The sequence below is a fragment of the Ammospiza nelsoni genome, chromosome 9 (assembly GCF_027579445.1).
Source record: "Ammospiza nelsoni isolate bAmmNel1 chromosome 9, bAmmNel1.pri, whole genome shotgun sequence".
NCBI lineage: Eukaryota > Metazoa > Chordata > Aves > Passeriformes > Passerellidae > Ammospiza > Ammospiza nelsoni.
Genome location: NC_080641.1, coordinates 22,414,593 through 22,433,858, shown reverse-complemented (window position 1 = coordinate 22,433,858; position 19,266 = coordinate 22,414,593). Strand labels below are relative to the sequence as shown.

At 42.2% G+C, this 19,266-nt stretch overlaps 3 protein-coding genes across 6 annotated transcripts in view; all 3 read left to right on the top strand.

Moving 5' to 3' along the window:
- The first annotated feature begins 916 nt into the window (after positions 1 to 916).
- RPF1 (ribosome production factor 1 homolog) overlaps positions 917 to 19,266 on the top strand; it is a 63,046-nt gene continuing 44,696 nt past the window's right edge. Inside the window, exon 1 of the mRNA XM_059478128.1 lies at positions 917 to 925. The gene's annotated coding sequence lies outside the window, so the exon portion shown is untranslated. The remainder of the gene's footprint in view (positions 926 to 19,266) is intronic.
- On the top strand, positions 1,608 to 13,561 carry SAMD13 (sterile alpha motif domain containing 13). 2 transcript variants are annotated; one of them, XM_059477922.1, is made up of 6 exons: positions 1,608 to 1,723; positions 3,076 to 3,156; positions 7,119 to 7,230; positions 12,186 to 12,284; positions 12,551 to 12,607; positions 13,539 to 13,561. In XM_059477922.1, the coding sequence occupies exons 2-5, from the start codon at positions 3,104 to 3,106 to the stop codon at positions 12,575 to 12,577; spliced, it is 291 nt and encodes a 96-aa protein (XP_059333905.1). In that variant the 5' UTR covers positions 1,608 to 1,723; positions 3,076 to 3,103; the 3' UTR covers positions 12,578 to 12,607; positions 13,539 to 13,561. The 2 variants fall into 2 exon arrangements, with proteins under 2 accessions (XP_059333905.1, XP_059333904.1); XM_059477921.1 differs by lacking the exon at positions 13,539 to 13,561 and having other exon boundaries at positions 12,186 to 13,433.
- DNASE2B (deoxyribonuclease 2 beta) overlaps positions 3,094 to 19,266 on the top strand; it is a 35,437-nt gene continuing 19,264 nt past the window's right edge. For 2 of the 3 annotated variants that reach the window (XM_059477919.1, XM_059477916.1), the window contains exons 1-3: positions 3,104 to 3,156; positions 7,119 to 7,230; positions 12,551 to 12,607. The gene's annotated coding sequence lies outside the window, so the exon portion shown is untranslated. Of the gene's footprint in view, positions 3,157 to 7,118; positions 7,231 to 12,550; positions 12,608 to 19,266 lie in introns of all 3 variants that reach the window. The other variant, XM_059477917.1, reaches the window with a different exon arrangement.

Genomic DNA, 19,266 nt, shown 5'->3' with positions numbered 1-19,266 from the left:
TTATTTAAATCCCAAAGCAGTGAGAACTCTTACTGCCCTCTGTTCTCAATGCTTCTGTCGATATTTGAGTGCCATTACTTGCAAAGCTCCTGCAAGCTCTGGTTATTTATCTGACAACACATAAGTAAGACAAAATGAAGTGGTTTGGGAAGTCATGTTTGCAGTCCTTTGCCCAAAAGTCCACTTTGCTGGTAGTTTTAGTGCTTGTAAGTGTGCCCAGTTAGCAGTTAGGTGACCTGGATCTCCATGCAGTCTGGGTGCAGTAAGCTTTGTCTGGGAGTGAGATGGATGCAAAGTGCCTGGGACAGTCCCAGGTGCCCACTCTGGTGGCTGAGAAAGCTCTGTCTGTGCCAGCTGGGCACTCGTGTCAGAGCCCTGCAGAAATCAGGCCAAAGTCACCAGTAGGTTCTGTGCAAATCCCCAGGTAATTTGTAATGTCCCCCTTACCTTCCAGCAAAGAGCAGGTGTGTAATTTGAGTGCCTTGACTTGGAAGGAAATTTTTCAAGTAAAACATCCCACCAGTTTGAAGTAACCCAGCCTGTTATGGATAATCAAAAGGTCACAGCACCTGATTAGTGGCTGGGATGCAGCCCTGGCTACAAAGCCCATGTGTGGGAACAGGGTGTGTTGATAGTTCTTGCTTGATTTCCGTTGCACTGACAGTGCATCTAGGTAATGCCTACCTGCCACTAGAAAACATCACCAAGCAAGGAAATACTTAAGAGAAAAAAATAGTGTAAAAAGAAAAAAAGAAGTACTGTTGCCAGAAAAACGCGACAACTTTTGTATTAAATTCTGTGGGTGATTGTATTAAGCTCTGTGACAATTTTATTGCCAGTGGGACACTTAGTAATTTGTAAGTTCTTTGAGTTGATTCTTTCTGTACATGGTCTCCTTGTGAAATGAAGCCTGGAGTTCAGACGAGTAAGATCTGCAGACTCAGTGCCTCCATCTCCCCTTTCCCCAGTGCCGGCGGTGGCACGGTGGGGGTGACTCGGTGGTGCTGTCCTGGGTCGCTCCTCTTTCCCATCACCCCGAGCCTGCAGTTTGCAGGAGTTCCACAGAAAACCAAGTGTCTGCTACTCACAAGCGTGTTGACGAAGTCATTCTAGGAATGAATTTTTGTAACTTTATTAATCTGCCAACATCTGGCGACTCCTACTTCGTACCTTGTATAAAATGTCTTCGGCTTGGTACTGCATCCTTCAACAACTAGGGATGTGTTTCCTTTCCGTTACCTGTAACACCCTGCTTGTTAGGAGGAGCAGAAATGTCCACAAGGAGGCCCCAAGAACCTCAAGTCAAGAACCGAGCTCCGATCGCTGCTCTCCGGCCGTGTGCCGCCGGCAGGTCCGTGCCCGCCCATACCGGCCCCGGCGCTGCCCGCGGCTCCCCAGCAGGTAAGCGCTGCGGGGTGATCCGCTCGGCGGAGGCGCCGCTCCGGGCCGGGCCGGGCCGGGCCGTGCCGTCCCCAGCCCGCCGGCCCCGGGTGCCCTCCCCGCCGGGCGGGGGTCCCGCGGCGCGGCGCGGCGCGGCGCCTTTAACGCGGCGGCCATGACGCGGGCGGTCCGTGTGTGGCGGGCGCGTCACGGGGCCGGGCGGGGCCGCTCCCGGTGTCACTCGGAGCCGCCGCGGAGCGCCCGCTGCCGCCGGGGGGCGGGGGCCGCGGGCTCCGCCGCTCCGCAGCAGCCGGTAGCCATGCGCCGGTTTAGTTGCTCGTAGGTAGGTTTTTCTGCCTTGCTTCCCTCGCCCCCAGCCAGGAGTGACAATGTGGTGCAGTGCGAGCGGGTGCCCGGGAGATGCTGAACGCGTGTGGCAGCCCCGGCGCAGCCGCGGGAGCGGAGCCCCGGGAGCCCCCGCCGGCCGGGCCCGCGGCTCCGCGGGAGTGCCCGCCCCGAGCCCGGGGGCTGCGGGCCGTGCGCGGGGCGTTCCGCAGGTAGGCTGGTGCGGGTGTCGTCTGCAGTCACCTCAGGTGAACCGAGAAGTGATTTCAGGGAATTCGTGGAGTTGTTTGGTCAGCGGTGCAGGAAGAAGCATCTTTTCGATTAGTTTGTTACTGTGTTCTTGGTGCTTTACGCGCTTCTACGTGTATAATAAAGGGTCGTCTTCTTTTTTTCCCCTTTTTTTCCTTTTTTTTTCCCCCCACAGCAATATTAATTGCTATTCTCTATTTTTGCAAAGTTTTAGCTGAAGAGCATGATTTCCCTATTCCGTATCCCAGAGCTTTGAGACATTTCACTGGCATCCATTAATGCTACAGCAAGAACATCCTGAGTCCTTGGTCTGTTCTCTGGTGCTTTCTGAAATAGAAATGGCTTACTTGAGGACAGAAAAGAAAGGCTTGGGTTATTTCTGCATGTTCCGTGGAGCGATGGAAAAAGCTGTGTGGTGCAAGTACTCCAGCATGCTGCAAGGAAGGAAACGAACTGGATTTTCTCCTGTGCCCTTCATGTGCTCCTTTCCTTTTTGGAGTTCAGTGTAGCATACCTATAGAAGAAGCTGCTCTAGTGCAGGAAGGGAGGTCTTATGATTTAGGCCTCAGGAGTTTGAGGCTCAATTAGTAACTCTGCTTACCAGCTTTATTTGTACAATGGGCATAAGTGACATGCTCATCTGTATCCAAGTCCACATTTGTAAAACAAGGCTATGGATTTCCAAATCTTTCTAAAGATCCTCCATCTGTTTGGATCCTCTGTATCACAGGATGACTGAAGACCCATCAAGCTCTTGATACACAGCTATATATTGCACATCAATCTCCATGTATTTGAATACATACAGTTTGGTCAAAATTTTAACACTTGCGAAAAGGATTAAATGTAGTATTACCTTCCTTGATTTTCAGGCAAGAATTATTTCTTGTGTTTGAAGCACAGATCAACTTTCTTTTCTAGTTCATTAGCTACTATCAGCTTTGCCAGGCTTCCAGGGAAATCAGTCTTTGACAGCACTGTTGCTCTCAAGTAGAAACATGCATGTGTCCCTGTAGAATGCTTGTTTCTGTTACGTTACGCTGCACTGGTCTTACTACCAGTTATTAAACACGGCTTTTTTTTTTCCTCCCTATCAATCAGTTGCTGAAGTAAAACTTCTATCCTCCCCATGCTAACTGTTGACATGGAAAACAAGGAAAATGGCTCTCTGGATGTCAAAAAGTAAGTGTTTCTTTTACATAAACAGCACATGGATTTTGAATGTGGTTTTCCTTTGAACTAATGTGGTTGGCAACAGTGCCCATCTCCATCTTTGCACATTTCAAATCCTCCCTGTTCTTAATGACTTCTGTTGTATTTCAGCTTTGAAATAGAAGAGTCCAGGGCACTGAGCTCATTAAAAGTGATATGTGGTAGGACTGTATAGCAATGAAGAGATGTAGAAGATAGTAACTTAAGTCAGGAGTATGTTTTTTCTTTTCCTCTCAACCAGACACTAAAGCAAGTGGTAGCACTGTAGCCAATACTGTGTCTCTGCTCACCTGTCAGTGGCTTTTGCAGAGCCAGTGCCTAATGGGAGATGTGTCCTGTGTGGAAGTTACCTCTCTGTGCCCTTCTCTGCTGACAGCCCACCTGTCTGGGGCTGAGGAGTAGCAGGATATCACTTAGGTGTCAGTTTCCTTCTGAAACAGATACTTTAAGCTGTTTATTGGAAAAGCCTGAAGTTGCTGGGGTTTTATTTCAGACCTAGAGCAGGAATAAGGCAGAGACATGGTGTTCATTGCTCTACAGCTTTCTTTTGTGTGGTAAACTACAAGCTAAGGCGTAGAAGTTTTTTGTAAGCATTTATTTAAGATCAGAAATTCTTTAATTAGGACTAGAAATTCTGAATGACATTATGGACTGAGAAGTGACATTCTGTGTGGAAAAATCTGGCCTTGCTGCTTTAGGATTACAGAAGCCATGGTGAGAGAGATGTACACATATGTGTATATATTAAAGGAAAAAAAGACCATAAGGAAAGATACTAGAGTAAGCTCTTAGTCTGTTCTGACAAGCTGCAACACTTTGTGCAGCTGCACCTCATTATTCTCTTTCAGATCTCTCTTACATAAGCTGTCCAAGAAAACGTGACAATGCGTAGGCTACCAGGCATTAGAGTAATGTAAATCATAATGGTCACTTCAGGCTACTGATAAAACACCTGATTATCAAAAGCATCAAAAGATCTGATGGCAGCCATTAAAATCAGCATCCTCCCCCTTCACTTGAGATGCTGGCTACACCACACCAAATAAAGAGCATTTTCCTATTCAGTGACTATGAATAATTATCGTGTGTCCCTTAGAAACCACCTTCCCTTTGGCAGGCTGGTTTCTACAATGAGCCCTCTGGGGTGGGAGGAGAAAGGAGACAGTCAAAGCAGAGACAGTTTATGTTTAATCATTTTCCCCAAGGCTTGGGTGATAAAGACTCAACCACTGATTGCTAAGTTGGCCTTTTAGAGTGGATGGAAATTGTATTTAAACTGTGGGACTGTGGTTTCTAGATGAATGTATATTGTATGTATGTGGGCATATCTACAAAGGAAGTATTTGACACTTTCTTGAAGTGCCTATAAATAAGCTGGATAAAATCTGTTTGTTCTCAGCTATATCCTTTCAGACCTTGCTGCTTCTGCCACATGATGGCAATAAAGGCACAGGGACAGTGGTGAAAAACAGACAAGCCTATTTTTTATTTGTTAGTGCATCTAGTAGCTTCAAAGCCTCAAATGCCAGTCCTTGTAAGATTTTAAAGCATCCAGGATGTGAGGCATGAGCCAGTGTATGGCTAAGCCATGGATGTTATATATTCCCTTGTCTTGACTGAAGAATAGAGCCATGTCAGCAGCAGTGTGAGGAGGAGACTGACAAAGTCTACAAGCAGAATGAGCCTCTGTGTGGGTAGATGGGTTAAAATCCAGCCAGCCTCCAGCAGTCTGCCACATGCCTTCCAGTCTTCTGCAGCTGTAGCTGTGGAATTTGGCTCCACTTGAGGTCCAGCATGATGCTGTTCCTTGAGGCAGGAACTTGCAATTAATTCCTGTGATTGGTTAATGACTGAGGTAGAGCCCCTGAAGTCACTGCAGTTGAGCCTTGGATGGGGCTGGACCCAGACCAAGCTGCAGCTCCCTAGTGATAAAAGAGAAGCTACAAGAAAAACTGGAGCACTTGGGCTGAGATAAAAAATTGTGGAAGGAGGGTTTGGGGCCATATTTAATTGAAAATTAAAGTGTTTGGAGAAGTAAGTTAATTACAGTTAGGTGATATTTTTACAGACTGAACCTTTTATTTGCTGTTTAGGAAGGGTTAAATTCAATTTGTTTGGTTTTTTAACTGAGTGGTTCACATTTAGTTTATTTTTTTTTAGTAGAAAATGAGTAATTGAAAGTGACAGTCCGTGTCTTAAGGAAAATGCAAAGATTTAAATATAATTCCTCTAATGCTGCTTTTATAAATACATACAGATTTTGTGTGGCAGTTTTCACATTTTACTTCTTAAGCCTCAGAATGTGCACAACACCAAAAAATCTTATTTGAAAGGCATTCTTTGAAAAAAAAAAAAAAAAATTAAGAAAGTGCCGCTCTGATAAGGCCATATAGTCTCATTTTCAATTTTGCTGAGTATTGCTTTCTGTGTAATCACAATCAGTGAAGCAATTCATGAAGTAAGTCATCATGTGATGAGCAAAAGTAAGAAACTGTTCCTCATTGCTCAGAGATCTGTGATAAATGAAAGAAACTGCTTTTAGAAGGCCCAATGTAACACAGGCTGCAGATGGTCCCTGTGGTCAGAATTTGTTGCCATATTGACAGACACATTTCAAGAGTTTGGGGACTTGCAAAAATCATTGTTTCCATGAGTCCTCCTTCCCAGGACTCAGATAGTTGTAGGAATAAGAATGTTATAGAAATGGTGATGGGAGGCACTCTATGTATGGATTGCATCTGGCTGCTTTGAAAAATGGTCTGCCCTTGATTCACCCAGTTATTTTGCTGAAAAACAGACAAGTCTTGGCAAGGCAGAGATACTGACAGTTGGAAAAGAAAAAATTGAAGGACAGAGCAAAAGTATTGTCAGGAGAGTATAATCTGTGTTTCTTTTCCAGCTGGTGCTGTTGAAATCAAAGTCCTGCCTCTAAGCTTCAGACAAGAAAATGGACAGGATTCTGACACCTGCCCTAATCTGTACATTTTCAATATTGCTTCATTAGCATTATGGTTAAGCAAGTATAATGATGGGAATATTTGGCATGAACTTCAGGACTTCTGGTTGAGGAAACATGTTAAAGAAGCTCTCTCTTTGATGTCTTGCTCTTCATCCTCATAAATTGCAGTAGAACAGGAAGTCAAGCTCACTATGTGTTTTTTTTTTACCAAAAATTTTCAGATACACCGTTATCTTTATGACAGGGTGATTGTAGTTTGAGGAAAAGAAATGCAGGATAAAGATAATAATATGAATGTTTTGTGGAAAACAATTGCCTGAGGTTAATCACAGAAGGAATTAATTCTGATTGTGTTTAACAGATGTTTTCTCAGATGCACAGCTATTTAAAAAGTCCATAGATTTGTCCAAAGATGAATCTAACAACAGTTTTGTGAAATTTTCTATATTGAGAATTAGTTCAATCATTTGGTGCCTTTTTTTTTGTTTTGGTTAGGAAGTTCTGTTTGTTATTTTGCAAGGTAAAGATGCCTAGCAGTAATTTCTACCCATGTTACAAGGACAGTCTCATCTGTGTAAATAATCCACATGTAATTCTTTAAGTACTTGGTAGCTGAAAGCAAGCTGCAGGCTCGAAAGGCAGGAGTTTGGTACCCCAGGTATGGCAGTTCTCATGCTCCAGCAGCAAAGACAGCACACTTGTATGAAGATCCTAACTGATTGCCTTTGGCTGACGTGAAGATTCATATACTTTCTTCTTTTCTGAAAGGAGAGGGGTCTCAGTTTTCCCCAGCATCAGGTGGAATGTGAAAGAACAGGATACACTGTTCTGTATTGGAGTGGGGGAGATGTATCAAAGAACACTTTTCCTGCAGAAGCAAGGAAGGAGGGGGACATACATGAGGCGTGCACAAAGCAGCAGCAGATGTTCTGCACACCTTTAGTGATTACTTGTCTGCATTTGCACTTTGCAGTTCACTAGAGAATGGGAGACCTCTGGATCCTGCTGACTGGGCTGTTACTGATGTTGTGAATTATTTCAGAACAGCTGGATTTGAAGAACAAGCCAGTGCTTTTCAGGAGCAGGTAAATCTCTTAGCAAACACCTTTTGACTGCCACCAGTTTCTCACATTGCAAATTTTTGGTGTGAGCCTGGTTATATACTGTAAAATGGGAGAGAAAATCCCACATTAATAGAGGGATTTAAGTCTGTTATTGGGTGACAATGCATGGGACTGTGATCTCTGAGTAATGTAATAATCTCTCTTGTTCTGCAAGCTGTGGATAATGAGTTGGAGTTTGTTTAAGATAGGATTCAGAAAGGTGAGAAATCTAAATAAATTTTCTGGCTTGAACTCAGTCTCCCTATACAACCCACTCAGTTTCACCGTCTTGTTATTTAAAATGTGAATGGTGTTTAAAATGTGAATTCCCTTCTTTCTTAGTGTATTGTGTAATTACACTCATGAGTATTTATAAAACCTGGGGCTTCTAAGCAACAATGTGAGTGTGAAGGCATAGGGTGACAAAGGGGCTGCTGTGTTGCCCTGAACTTGGCAGTACAAGTGAATATGGAAAGGACAGATTGGCACTAAGTTGGCAGAGGAGCAGCATTTTTGTAGGACTCAGTCTGAGAAAAAGTTGGGTCTTTGTTTCTGGGCCCTGTAACTGCTGATACTAATGGGAGGCTTCTTTTGGTAGATTAGGTCAGAGCTTAAACAGTCAGGTGGCCCATTGGGACTCACCTGCCAGCAGCTGGGGCTGTGTGCTAGTGGGGCAGGCTTGGGAAGTCAGCTTGCTTGGCCTACAGCCCACCTGTTCCATAGAGAAGTAACTTACATCAGACTGGCAGTTCAGCACCTCCCCAGATAAGTCTGTAGGCTTGTGTGACTACCAGCAAATTTGTCACCCACACTTGTAATTGGTTATCAAAATAGATGGCTCGACCTTCCAAGGTACTGAGCTGGTGCAAGTTACTGGCAGCTTTGCAGGGAGACTGTCCATTTCATTGTCCATGAAATAACATCGTGGTTGGTCAGGGTAATGTTGCTGACCTTCAGCACCACGTCTGTGAAATCCAGTCTGAATGTAACTGATACATATAACAAAGTATCTAAATTCAGTTCTTTGTTCTTGAGGGTGAAAAGCCTGGTGTTGGGTGATTCTCTAGCAGGTTGCAGAGAAGGTTCTTTCTGCAGCTGCTGCTAATTTTTCAGAATTTGAAGATGAGTGAACAGGCTAAAAAGGAAAATGTTTGAGTGTGTCCAGTCCTTAATTCTAGCATCCATGTCAAAAAGCCCTGGAAATGTGGCTTAAAAACTACACAGGCAAAGTAATTGTGGTCTCTGCGAGTCTTTTCCTTATACTGACAGATCACAGAATCACACAGAATCACAGAAATTCAAGGCTGGAAGAGACCTATAAGATCATCAAGTCCAACCCATGTTCTAACAATTCAACTAGATCATGGCAGCAAGTGCCACATCCAGTCTTTTTTTGAACCAGATACCTCTGGCTTCCATCAAATATCTTGACCTCTTTGCCTCACAGCTGGCAATTATTGTCAATAATATTGAAATAATTACTACTGATTTTGCTGCAGAAAGGTGAGGCTGATTTCTGAGTTTTGGCAAATCAGCCTGCAACAGCAGCCGTGTAGGTTCTATTAGTATTTTGCAATGGGGATAAGTGGTTTCAGTAGGGTAACTGAGGACTCTGCTGGGACAGCCATGTGCAGAAATGTGGCTGTGATTCCACTGCCAACTTCACCTTATGCTAAAACCTTGGAAAGAGAGGCTGACAGCTGCCACCAGAATGTGGCCAGGAGCTGAGGGATGGCTAATTGCAGCAGAAGTCATTGCCACTTCCTTCTTCCTCTCCATTAGCAGCATGAGGAGCAGCAAGTGCCTGGTTCTACGTGCCAGGTTTGCCAGCCTGTTCCCTGTCTGCATCAAGAACAGCCCCATAAACAAAGAGGGTTGTTAACTTCTTATCAGTGGTGCTGTTCAGTTTCTTCTACACTATCTGCTACCACTAACTTGACCTGTGTTCTTACAGTATTTTTGTCAGGATCTCCCAGGTATGGCAGTGCAGACAGATTCATTTTGAAACCTTAGCCATCCTCTGTCTGTAGAGCACCAGGCATGCAGCTGCAATTCTGGCCATCTCTATTTTCCTCTGTCATTTGCAGTTGCCTGAGCCCCAGAAACCCAGTTTAATTTGATCTACTGCCCTGAATATGTACTGGAAGAGGAATGAGATTGTAAGCAGTAAAGGAAAGTATTCAGTTTCACCTACAACACTGGGAAATTGTTTTCCACTGAACTGCTTCAGTAGGGGTAACACAATGGTTTCCTTAGAAAATATCCTTAGCCCAGAATGTAATCATGACATCTTTTATTACACTGAGCTTTTACACAGCAATAACTGGGTCCACACTTTCCTTTGATGAATCTGAATACATCTGGACTCACCTGAAACAAGTGTCTCAAAAGATCTTTAAGACCTGAATTTTTTGTACAATACTTCAAGGATAATTAGGAGACATTTTATGGGGCTGCAGAATGTTTTATTAACCTCTATTGTAAGTGCTGGTAGGAAGTGATGCTTGTATGATGATTATCTGTTATTCCTTCTTGGAGTTCCACTGATGTCAGCAAATCAAGAGCTCGCTGATGAAAACAGATTCAGCTGAAGGATGTTGCCCAATAACAAAAATCCATAACATCAGCAAGCAAATCAGACAAGCCAAGAAGTTGAGGACACAGGATACCTGAAGAGGGAGGAGTAGCAGTTGCAGGACGAGGGTGTGGACACTTCCAGAAAAATACAGCCTGCCAATTTGTGGCTGAGATTTCTGTAGCAGCCCTGGAAGCACAGGGGACTGTGGCTCACTCCAAGACTGAAGCTGTTTATAAGGTCTCAAGATGTGCTTGTGCTCTGACCTTTGTTGTGGCCCATGTGGCTTCTTGAGCATTGTGTTGTGATAGCCAGACACGCCCAGGTGACCCAGTGCTGGTTTGCTGGCCTCACTGCAATGCCTTACCAGAAGGGAAACTGGGGTTTGACATCAGCTGGGGTCCACTGCTGCTTTCTGGCAGAGCCACAGTAGGGAGAAGTACGTGAGTGTGCTGGCTTACTGTAAAACTTTGCATTTCTCAGTCACTTAGAAGGGATGGTGGGGGGACTTGAAGCTTAAGCAGTCCCCTGGTTATTTGTTGAAGACAGTGTGATATTGGTGTTAAGGTCATCCTGGCACCTGGGTAATTACTGATAGCTTGAGTTGTGCAGAGAAATTTCTCTGCAATTAACATTTAAAGACATACTGAGAGCTAGCATTGAAATTGCATCCTGAAAAATATCCAGAAAATAGAGAAGTAGCGGAGAAGAGATCAGAGAAGTCACCAGAGCATACGAAATCTTACCTGGTGCAAAAAAAGGGTGTGGCAATTCTGCAGGATCAGGTAAATGTGGAAAACTTAAAGGAAGTGAAAAAGGTAAAGCTTACAATTCACACAAAGATATAAAACGCTTGAACTCTGAATATGTAATCACTCCTTCCTACACAGATGTGTTTAAAGAATCAGTTTCCTATTCAGTGAAAGTCTTAGTAGTTACCAGCATTTCTATAAAACACAGGGTACCCTGTGGAAGAAGAAGGGAAAGGAATAGATGCTTTTTTCCTATTCTTGGAGTTTCTCCTATTCCAGGTACTGGATTTACTCCATTTGGATCCTACCAAGCTGGAGGCTGTTCTTCCTCCATAGCATCGTTGAACAGCAGCAGAAAAGGCAACTTCAGATCGGTCATAGCAATGAGCAAAACACTCACTGGTGTCAAAATTCCCACAGAAAGAATTGTGACGAATGGAAAAGAGAGGATAGAAACTGGTTTTTTCCATTAACATTCTCAACAGTAATTGGAAAGAGGCACCTGCTATAATTGGGTAAAAAGTTATTGGAAACTTTTTTTCTTTTAGAGTTACTGTTACTTTATGCTCCCCTGAGGGATTAGTAGTTGTATACATCTTGGGGATATTTTTTAAAAATGCCACTTTCAGCTGATCTTTGACTGTGTTGTGGTTTGTCCATGTATTTTGTATTTATAAAATTTATTAAATTTTAAGAGAGATCCATCTTGACAAATTCCTGCTGAGCTCTAATAGAAGTCTTCTTTTCATCTTGCATTGTAATCAAGGATTGGATCTCTGATATTTCCAAGATAATAGAAGGGAGTGAAGAGATGTGGATTCTTGCTCTTCCATTTTGAGTTTAAAAATGATTTAGAGGGAGTTTTCAAGCATATGTCAAGGTTTTAAGATGGAAAACAAAAATCCAAAGCCTACAGGATTTCTAACCTAAACAGGTCTGAAAGGAAAAAAAAAATCCCACCATATCTGTGATTTACAAGAGGTATTTTAAGCAGGAAAGTGTCGGGGCTGTTGAAACTTAAGCTGACAAGTTGCTGCTTTTCTCATTTTCCCTTAAAAGTAGAGGAAGAGAAGTTTTCTCAGTGTGTCAAGCTCTAGTTAAGCCCTTCCAAAATTTCTGATTGCAAGAGTCTTTTCCTTTTTTCCCCCCCACAGGATGCATGGGAAGGTTGGCCTTTTAAAGAAGGCACCTGAAGTTATTAGCAGATATTCACTAGTTTAAACTTGCATATTGCCGTCAAATAGTAATTCTTCTGAAATGCACTTCATAAGCTGCATTCTTAGGAGTATCCTTCCCTAAATGGCTGATAATTAGGCATTCTTCACTTGTACCTATTAATTAGAAAAAGGTTTACAAGGAGGGAATTTTGAAATTAGGCTCATTTGGATTTTGTGCTTGACTAAATAGTATTTATGCCTTAGTCAGCACAGGTGAGCACTTGAAAAACAGACAGCAAGCAGAATTCAGCAGCTGTGAACATGGTTTCAGGAAAATCAAGGCTACTGTTTTCCTCACTGATCCTCTATAGTAGTATTCCATTTGTTGCATGACTGTTCTCCTCTATTAGATTTGTATATTTGTCTTTATCAACTCTTTAATTCTTCTTATAGGAAATTGATGGCAAATCATTACTGTTGATGACAAGAAATGATGTACTGACTGGACTTTCATTAAAACTGGGGCCTGCGCTGAAAATCTATGAATATCACGTAAAACCTCTACAGACACAACATCTAAAGAACAACTCTTTATAGCTAATTGTCTAATTGGGGTCATGCTGTGCCTCAAGGGAAAAATAAGCAATTTGGTTTCATGTGATGGAACTTTGTAAAGAGAGAATATATCTATTAAGAGTTTAAACCAAATTAGAATATATATCCTATTGGATAGAGCTGGCAATATACTATATGCTGAGTCTGAACTGAGAGAGGTGGTGTGTATTTTTTACATAGTACATAATGATTTTCTCTTTTAGGAAGTGTCAATGCGCATGTTGAGATAGCTACATCACTGTATCCAGAACAAAAGGGAGGTATGTCATTCTCATTTTTGAGCCAGACATGTTCTTGATTTCATTAATTAAGATACCAAAAAATTAAACAAAAAGAACCCCAACGTTTACATGCATCTTTAGAGAGAGGAACCAATTAAAGTAGGTTTTGGTTTACACTAAAGACCTACTAAAATTATTACTGCTTATAATTTCAGGATGGGACTGACACTTGCCAAGTCACCCTTTTTTGCAGAGGGTCCTATTTTGACCTTATTAAGGTTTACTTGTGGTATGCTGCAATGTTTAAAGCTGTACATAGAACTAACATAACTCCTTCGATAGCAGAAGGTGTTGCTGACAGGTGAAACTGAGTTGTGTATTTTTTGCTGTCCTTTGAATTTTCAGCTTTTCACCTGTTTTTAATAGTAGTCCTATGTAAAATATAGTTGGTTTTTAAAGGTTTGTGTTGCTTTGCAAACAAAAAAGCTTCATTTTATTCCTTTTTTAATTTATGATTGTTTTCTAACATTATGCAGAAATTTGTAAAAAGTAAAATTCTGCACATTTTTAATATTGTCTGTCTTTGGTGTTGTAATGATTGATTTTTTTTAATGCTTTACTTAACACTTTGAATACTTGTTTTAAGAACTGAAAGAAGCTGTCTTGTCACCATACATCTCTGTTAAAAGAGAGTCATGTTCAATCTGTTTGTACTGGTTCCCTATTTGATAGGTTGCTTGCTATATCCCAATAAAACATTGCTTATGTTTGGATTCAGTTTACTTTACAGATCTTTTACTTTCTCTGTTGTGTTATACTGGAGCTCCTTTCCTCCATTTTCCTATTAAAAAGCTATCAAAATCTACTTACTATTCTATGTTCTTGTGATTACTTGCAACACTACCTACCATAATATTTAAAGATTTAATTATTTTTGTTCTTTCTTCTCTGGTATCACATACTGCTGAAGGAGAAGCCCTGGCCACAGTTCACCAATAACATCTGTGTTTCCCTTACCCGTGTCTGGAGCTGTCAGTGCTGTGGAGCTGCTGTGCTGGCTCTGGTACACAGGGTGGGTCCATTTACCCCAGAATGTCTGGAGACACCCAAGGATGCTGCTAAACCCTGTCTGGGCTCACCATCATCTCTGGCCCAGAGAGCTTTGCCATGAGCCCTGAAATGGGGAATGTGGGCTTGCATTGGTGATGCTGAGCAGAGGAACAAGGAGGGAGGAATTAAGCATGAGAGTGTGGTGAAAGTGGGGACAAGATTCAGGGAGAGGAAGGAGAAACTCCTGCAATTTCCTGCCTGGGTAGTGGCCCTGTCTTCACTTTGACTTGGCCAAGTGTGAGGTGGCTGTTCATGCTTGTGGCTAAAGGGAGAGAGGAGAGAGAAGGGACAAAGCCATGCTAATACCTATGCCATGGGTGAATCTCATGGTATATGCTATGTAACATAAATATATACAGCAGCATGCTTTCTTGGATTCTTCCTAACCTTTACATGGTACAGTGTATTTATTTGGAATTTGAGACAATAGGACAGACAATCCATCATTTCTTTGACTGTCCCTTGTACTGACCTTACTTCAGGCATTGGTCCGTTAGCAGCAGGTTTGTAAGTCATGGTCTGAATTCTGTTTATGATTTTATTTATAGTTTGTCATGTCCAGAGATACCTGCTGGGAGTAGAGCTCTGCTGGAAGACTAGATTCAAATAGAGATCATCAACCCTGCCTTGGGGAATTTTGAGCTATAGTCTCTATCTGGCTAATTTTGGATTGCAATTTAAAAATTATACATGAAACTCCTAAATATTTTAATATAGAATTAGGTGTGTTTATGAAAAGGATCATGAAAGTAGCCTGGACATGCTAACCAGCACTGTATGTGTAGAATTATTTTGGATGAGAATACATGGTGCTGTGTTATGGAAGGATTAATTGAATAATCTTTTTTTTCTCCATTTGCATGTTTGGTATGGGATTTACATTTTGTGGTCCTATGGAAGACAGAATTTGAAGTAAAATGTACTTATTCCAAGAGGCAGTAAAAATCTCCACTGTGCAGACATGAGAGTGCATTTGATGACTACTGAACAAAGTTCTTTCTTTTAGTATGTTTAATGAACAAATGAATTGCAGTCAGAAACATCCAGATTTTATTTCCCCTTTGCTCAGCACCACTGAGTCATACAAGTAAAGGCATAACAGAAATCTTATTGCAAGTGCAAAAAGGAATTTGGAAAATATTGGTCAAAACTGTGACAATTTTTTTACTGTCTCTGATTTTTATTGTAGTTTCCTACTGTTCTCTGAGCTTTCTAATGCTGCTCTTTGTGCAGTTGACTGTTTGGTTTTTTCTCTTACATTCTCTTTGCCATTTCTGGGAGAACAAAAAAATCTTTCTAAGACACTGAAGTGTTTAAAAGAGGAAGTCAAAGCCAGATTATTTTTAGTTACCATTCCTCTTGCAGAAAACACAGCTGCTGTTGAGATGAGGAAGCAACTGATAGGCATTACTGGATACCATGTCAGTACTGCAGCTCTGAGTTGCAGAGCTATGCAGGAATCCAATTTAAATCCTGCCCTTATATGTGCCTGCAGCTGGGAGAGTCCCTCTTCCTTAAAAGCCCTGCCTGTGCCCTGGTGATGGTTAAGCTGCCAGCCTCTGGCTGCTCAGCTGATCCAGGGGTGAGTGTGATGAAGGTCGTGGCTTTCACACTGAATCACAGTTTAGAGAGTGCCCTTCTCCTGGAGGCAGCTTTAAGGAATAAAGCAGCACTGAGCTCCCCTGCCCTGCTGTTGGTCAGCACAAGAAGTGTCATGCTGCAGCCAAGGTCTTCCCTGTCCTTCCTCTCTCCTAATATCAGAAGTGCTTATCATTCAGAATCTTTCATACACTTTTAAAACTATTTCAGAGCATTACAATTTGTCTGTTCTGGTATGATGGATGTGAAATATATAGGAATTGTTCATCAGCTCTGGTCACTTTCCTCTAAAGCTGTGGATACACAACATGGTACATTCTCTTTGCATCCGAACAGAGCCAAGTAGCACACGTAAAGCATGTGTAAGGCACCTGTCAGCAAAGTATGGGATGTGTGGCAGTACCTGTCCACCAGGACCACTTTCTCAGCCCAGAAAAAATGGTTCTTGCTACTTGCTGCTGTCTCCCATGCCTACATGTTATTGGTCACAGTTTGTTCTGATGTGCTGCACTTGTTCATGTTGTAGAAGATTCTTTGCCCATATAATTATAAGACAAGATTCAACAGCTGTAACAAGGTGGGGGAGGCTCCCATGCATCACTCCTGGTTAGAAATGACCCTGGCAAAATGTCTCATTAGGCTGTCAATGTCAGGCATTAATTGCTAAATGAACTCTTCCTTCTTCTCCCTACTTTTTCCAGCATGTTCAAATTCTGCCAAATCCTTTCACTCTTCCTCTTTTAAAAAATCAGCATTTAATTGATCTTTTGTCTTCAGCAATCCTCTTTCCAGTGTCACACACTTAAGTTACAGTGACAGTTGTTTTAAAATCAGAGGGTCTTATTTTTTGTGAGTCTGACAGTGGCTGCAAATTTATTTCTCATTTTTTAAATGGCAATATTGTACAACATTTAAAGGCTGAGTCTGGGTAGGACCAGAAAAATATTACCTTACTTTGTCTTCATTCTGGTTTTCTACTTCCAAGTCAGAACAGCAGTTCCTTCTCTTCCAGGAATGGCTTTTGGCCCAAAAGTCGTGTGGGAAATGAAATGATTGTAAATGTGCATGATGGAGGGTGTAACAATCACTGGCTCATAAGCAGCAGGGTGAGTGGAGCACTGCAGAGGAGGGTCTGCTTTACTCTCTCCTTCACCTTGGGCAATTTACACAGGCAATGGATTGGCTTCTTCATCAAATGAAAGGACTTAGTACATGGAGATGTGATCCAGGAGATCTCAGCCATGTCCCATTCCATCACCTCTGTGTTGCTCAGTTTGGACAGCAGTTTGCCCAGGGGAAGTGCTGAAGACAGTGGCTGTCATTAGCCCTCTGGCAGGGGCAGTCTCCATTGGAAGAATGGGCAGACTGATTTAATAAATAACTTTCATTCCTATTGGGAAAGTCTGTCTTCTTTTTGATAGTGTAACAAGGTCATTAAATTACTTTTTGCTTAGCCCCTATAATTAGGGAGTTGATTCAGTGATGTTCATTTGGATCTTCAATGTGTGTTCAATTCCCAGAATAACATTGGTCTGTAGTTGCTATAAATTTGGGAAATGCAACTTCAGGCACCTGGAGAGGCCAAGGGGAGCACCTTGAAGACTGTAAGTGGTTGTTGGTCTCCATGTGAGGGTTTCATTGCTGCTGAAGGCTGCTGGTGAGTACTGGAGACCAGTGTTGTATTTATATGCTGCTCTTGTGAGCATCCTTGCTGAAGGAGCAGTCAGCAGTTACAACTGCTCTATTATCAGCTGATCTGCTGATAAGGCAGCAGCACATGTCTTGGCATTGGCAGACTTGCATTCATCTCAGGATGTTCTCTTCCCTTTTTTGGATGATTGCTATAATCCAGCTGCCCCTCTATAGAGTGCACTCTTTGGTACTTACTATATTGAGGGTGCCTCTGATTTTAGCAGCTAAATTTTATCAGACAAGGGAGGGAAGGCTTATCATTTGCACCGATCTTTTGGATTCAAGAGGAACATTGCTTTGTCTTGTCTTAGTGGATCTTGGTGGATTGGGGAAGGAGGAAGGAAGTCAAAGTAAGGAACTTGTGGGTGAGTTTGTTCACAAGCTGGTGGCCAAACTGTGGGGAGAGAAATGTGGAAATGGGTGTGTGCCTGGGTGTAGCAACCCTGTTTCACAAGGACACTCTTCAAATTCCCTCCTCCCTTCTGCATAAATAACCCACTCCAGTTTGCCTGGGCCTTCCTGCCTGGAAATATGTGTGTCTAGAGGATTTAAAAACATTGCAGGAGTATAAGGTCATGAAAACTTGAACTCTTGTCTTTTTCAGTCAGATGTAATGTAGAAATTCATTCCTAATGCCACACTTGAGGCAGAAACCCTCCACAGTACTCAGGCACTCTGAATTTCTGTTGTACTTCCCTCTGAATCAAAGGTTGCTCTACCCCCTCATTTATCTAATTTTGAATCCCTCCAGTATTGTTTGGGCTATTTTTTTGTTTTAGCAACAACTAACCCCAGATCATCATTTTTTATGATGTGATTAACATAGATGAGTCCTACATACATCAGCTGATCTAGTAGGTGTCATTTATACTCATGTTTTATACACATACGTGTGTGTGTGCATGCACTCAGGTACTTGTGTGTGTCCTTCTCAGGCTGCTATGAATGGTGAAGCTCTCAAAAAACATTTTATATTGTAGCTGACATGTGAGCTGATATTTTTGATCCAGTAACTGGAAACATTTCATATGTTTCCTTTCTAGATACAGCTGTGCACTTTACAGGAGGGATATGGTTGGCTGCTGTATATATAAAAATAGTGTAATTCTAAATTCAGAAGTATTTCTTTTGAGATTTTTAGCCAGAAACAGTTTTTTGGTCACTTTAAGTAGCTCAGCTTAACTTAGAGTCAGGATTATGTACTCTTGATAAAAGCAAAGTTAAATTAAGAAAGGAAAAAGACAACTCTCAGGAAGGAAAAAAAAGTAGCTGTGATAGTTAATAAAAAATGGCAGGTTTAAATGTATACTGGAAAGCAGGTAACAATATATATAGAATAATACAGTCAGGGAAGACAGATGACTTGTCCTGACCCTGACAGTGACATCTGTTCTCTGTTTTAGGTACTGGCTGATGAGTTTAGCTGGTACATTTTATCTGTGTGCCATTGGTTGTGCATGGAGCATGGTGAGCAGCTGAGGCAGGCTGTGTTGGACTGTCCTGGGCAGTTATCAGAATTGAACAGAAACAGGATGGAAAAGAATCAAAGATTAAAAAGATAAAGTGTTTGTGCACTTGAAATATTCTGTTTGTTGGTAGGAGACTTCATCCCCTATGAATACTGGGATTTAGCCCAAGACCAGCAAGGTTCATGTTATCAGCCAGAAGTTGTATTTTAAACAGCAATTTTACAACCTGCTAGCTGCTGCTCATTTTCATCAAGTGTGATGGCGTCAGCAAAGCATCACAGCTGCTTCTGAGTAAAACACAGTAAGCAACTTGAGCAACTCCTTAGGACAGGAACTGAAAAAACATCTGTCTGAATGAAATTAATGCAAGTCCTTGTGGAGACTGAATCTAATGAAGCCAATGGGAATTTGGTCAGATTTCAGGCCCAAGTGAGTCTGGCTAACTCACATTTTCAAGACTGATTTATGCCACTGTTACCCTAATCTTGTTGCCATATGGGAAACTGGGGCTGCTTCCGATTGCCTGAGTGCTTTCTTTAGAAGCAATCTGCCCACGTAAGTGACTCAGGTTTGCAGTGCTGGATGGAGCAGCACTGACATGCTCCAAAGACAGTCAGTGTCTGCCTGTCTGTGGAGGTTTATACAAACTACACTGACTGAGTGTGTGTGTTTGTTGGCTCAGTAAACAACTGCTCGCTGCTTTGTGTCCTCATTCTACCATAGAGGTTAGTCCACCACTACCTTGCAGGGCCACAAATGAAGCACAAAAAGTAGTGAAAGAAACCTTGTGCCTAATGCAGTAAATTTCTTATAAGGTAGAAAGGAAGT

Coding starts and splice junctions, on each gene's coding strand:
- SAMD13 (XM_059477921.1), top strand. CDS start 3,104: ATGCTAACTGTTGACATGGAAAACAAGGAAAATGGCTCTCTGGATGTC. Junction 3,157..7,118: donor GGCTCTCTGGATGTCAAAAA/GTAAGTGTTTCT, acceptor TGCACTTTGCAG/TTCACTAGAGAATGGGAGAC. Junction 7,231..12,185: donor CCAGTGCTTTTCAGGAGCAG/GTAAATCTCTTA, acceptor TTCTTCTTATAG/GAAATTGATGGCAAATCATT.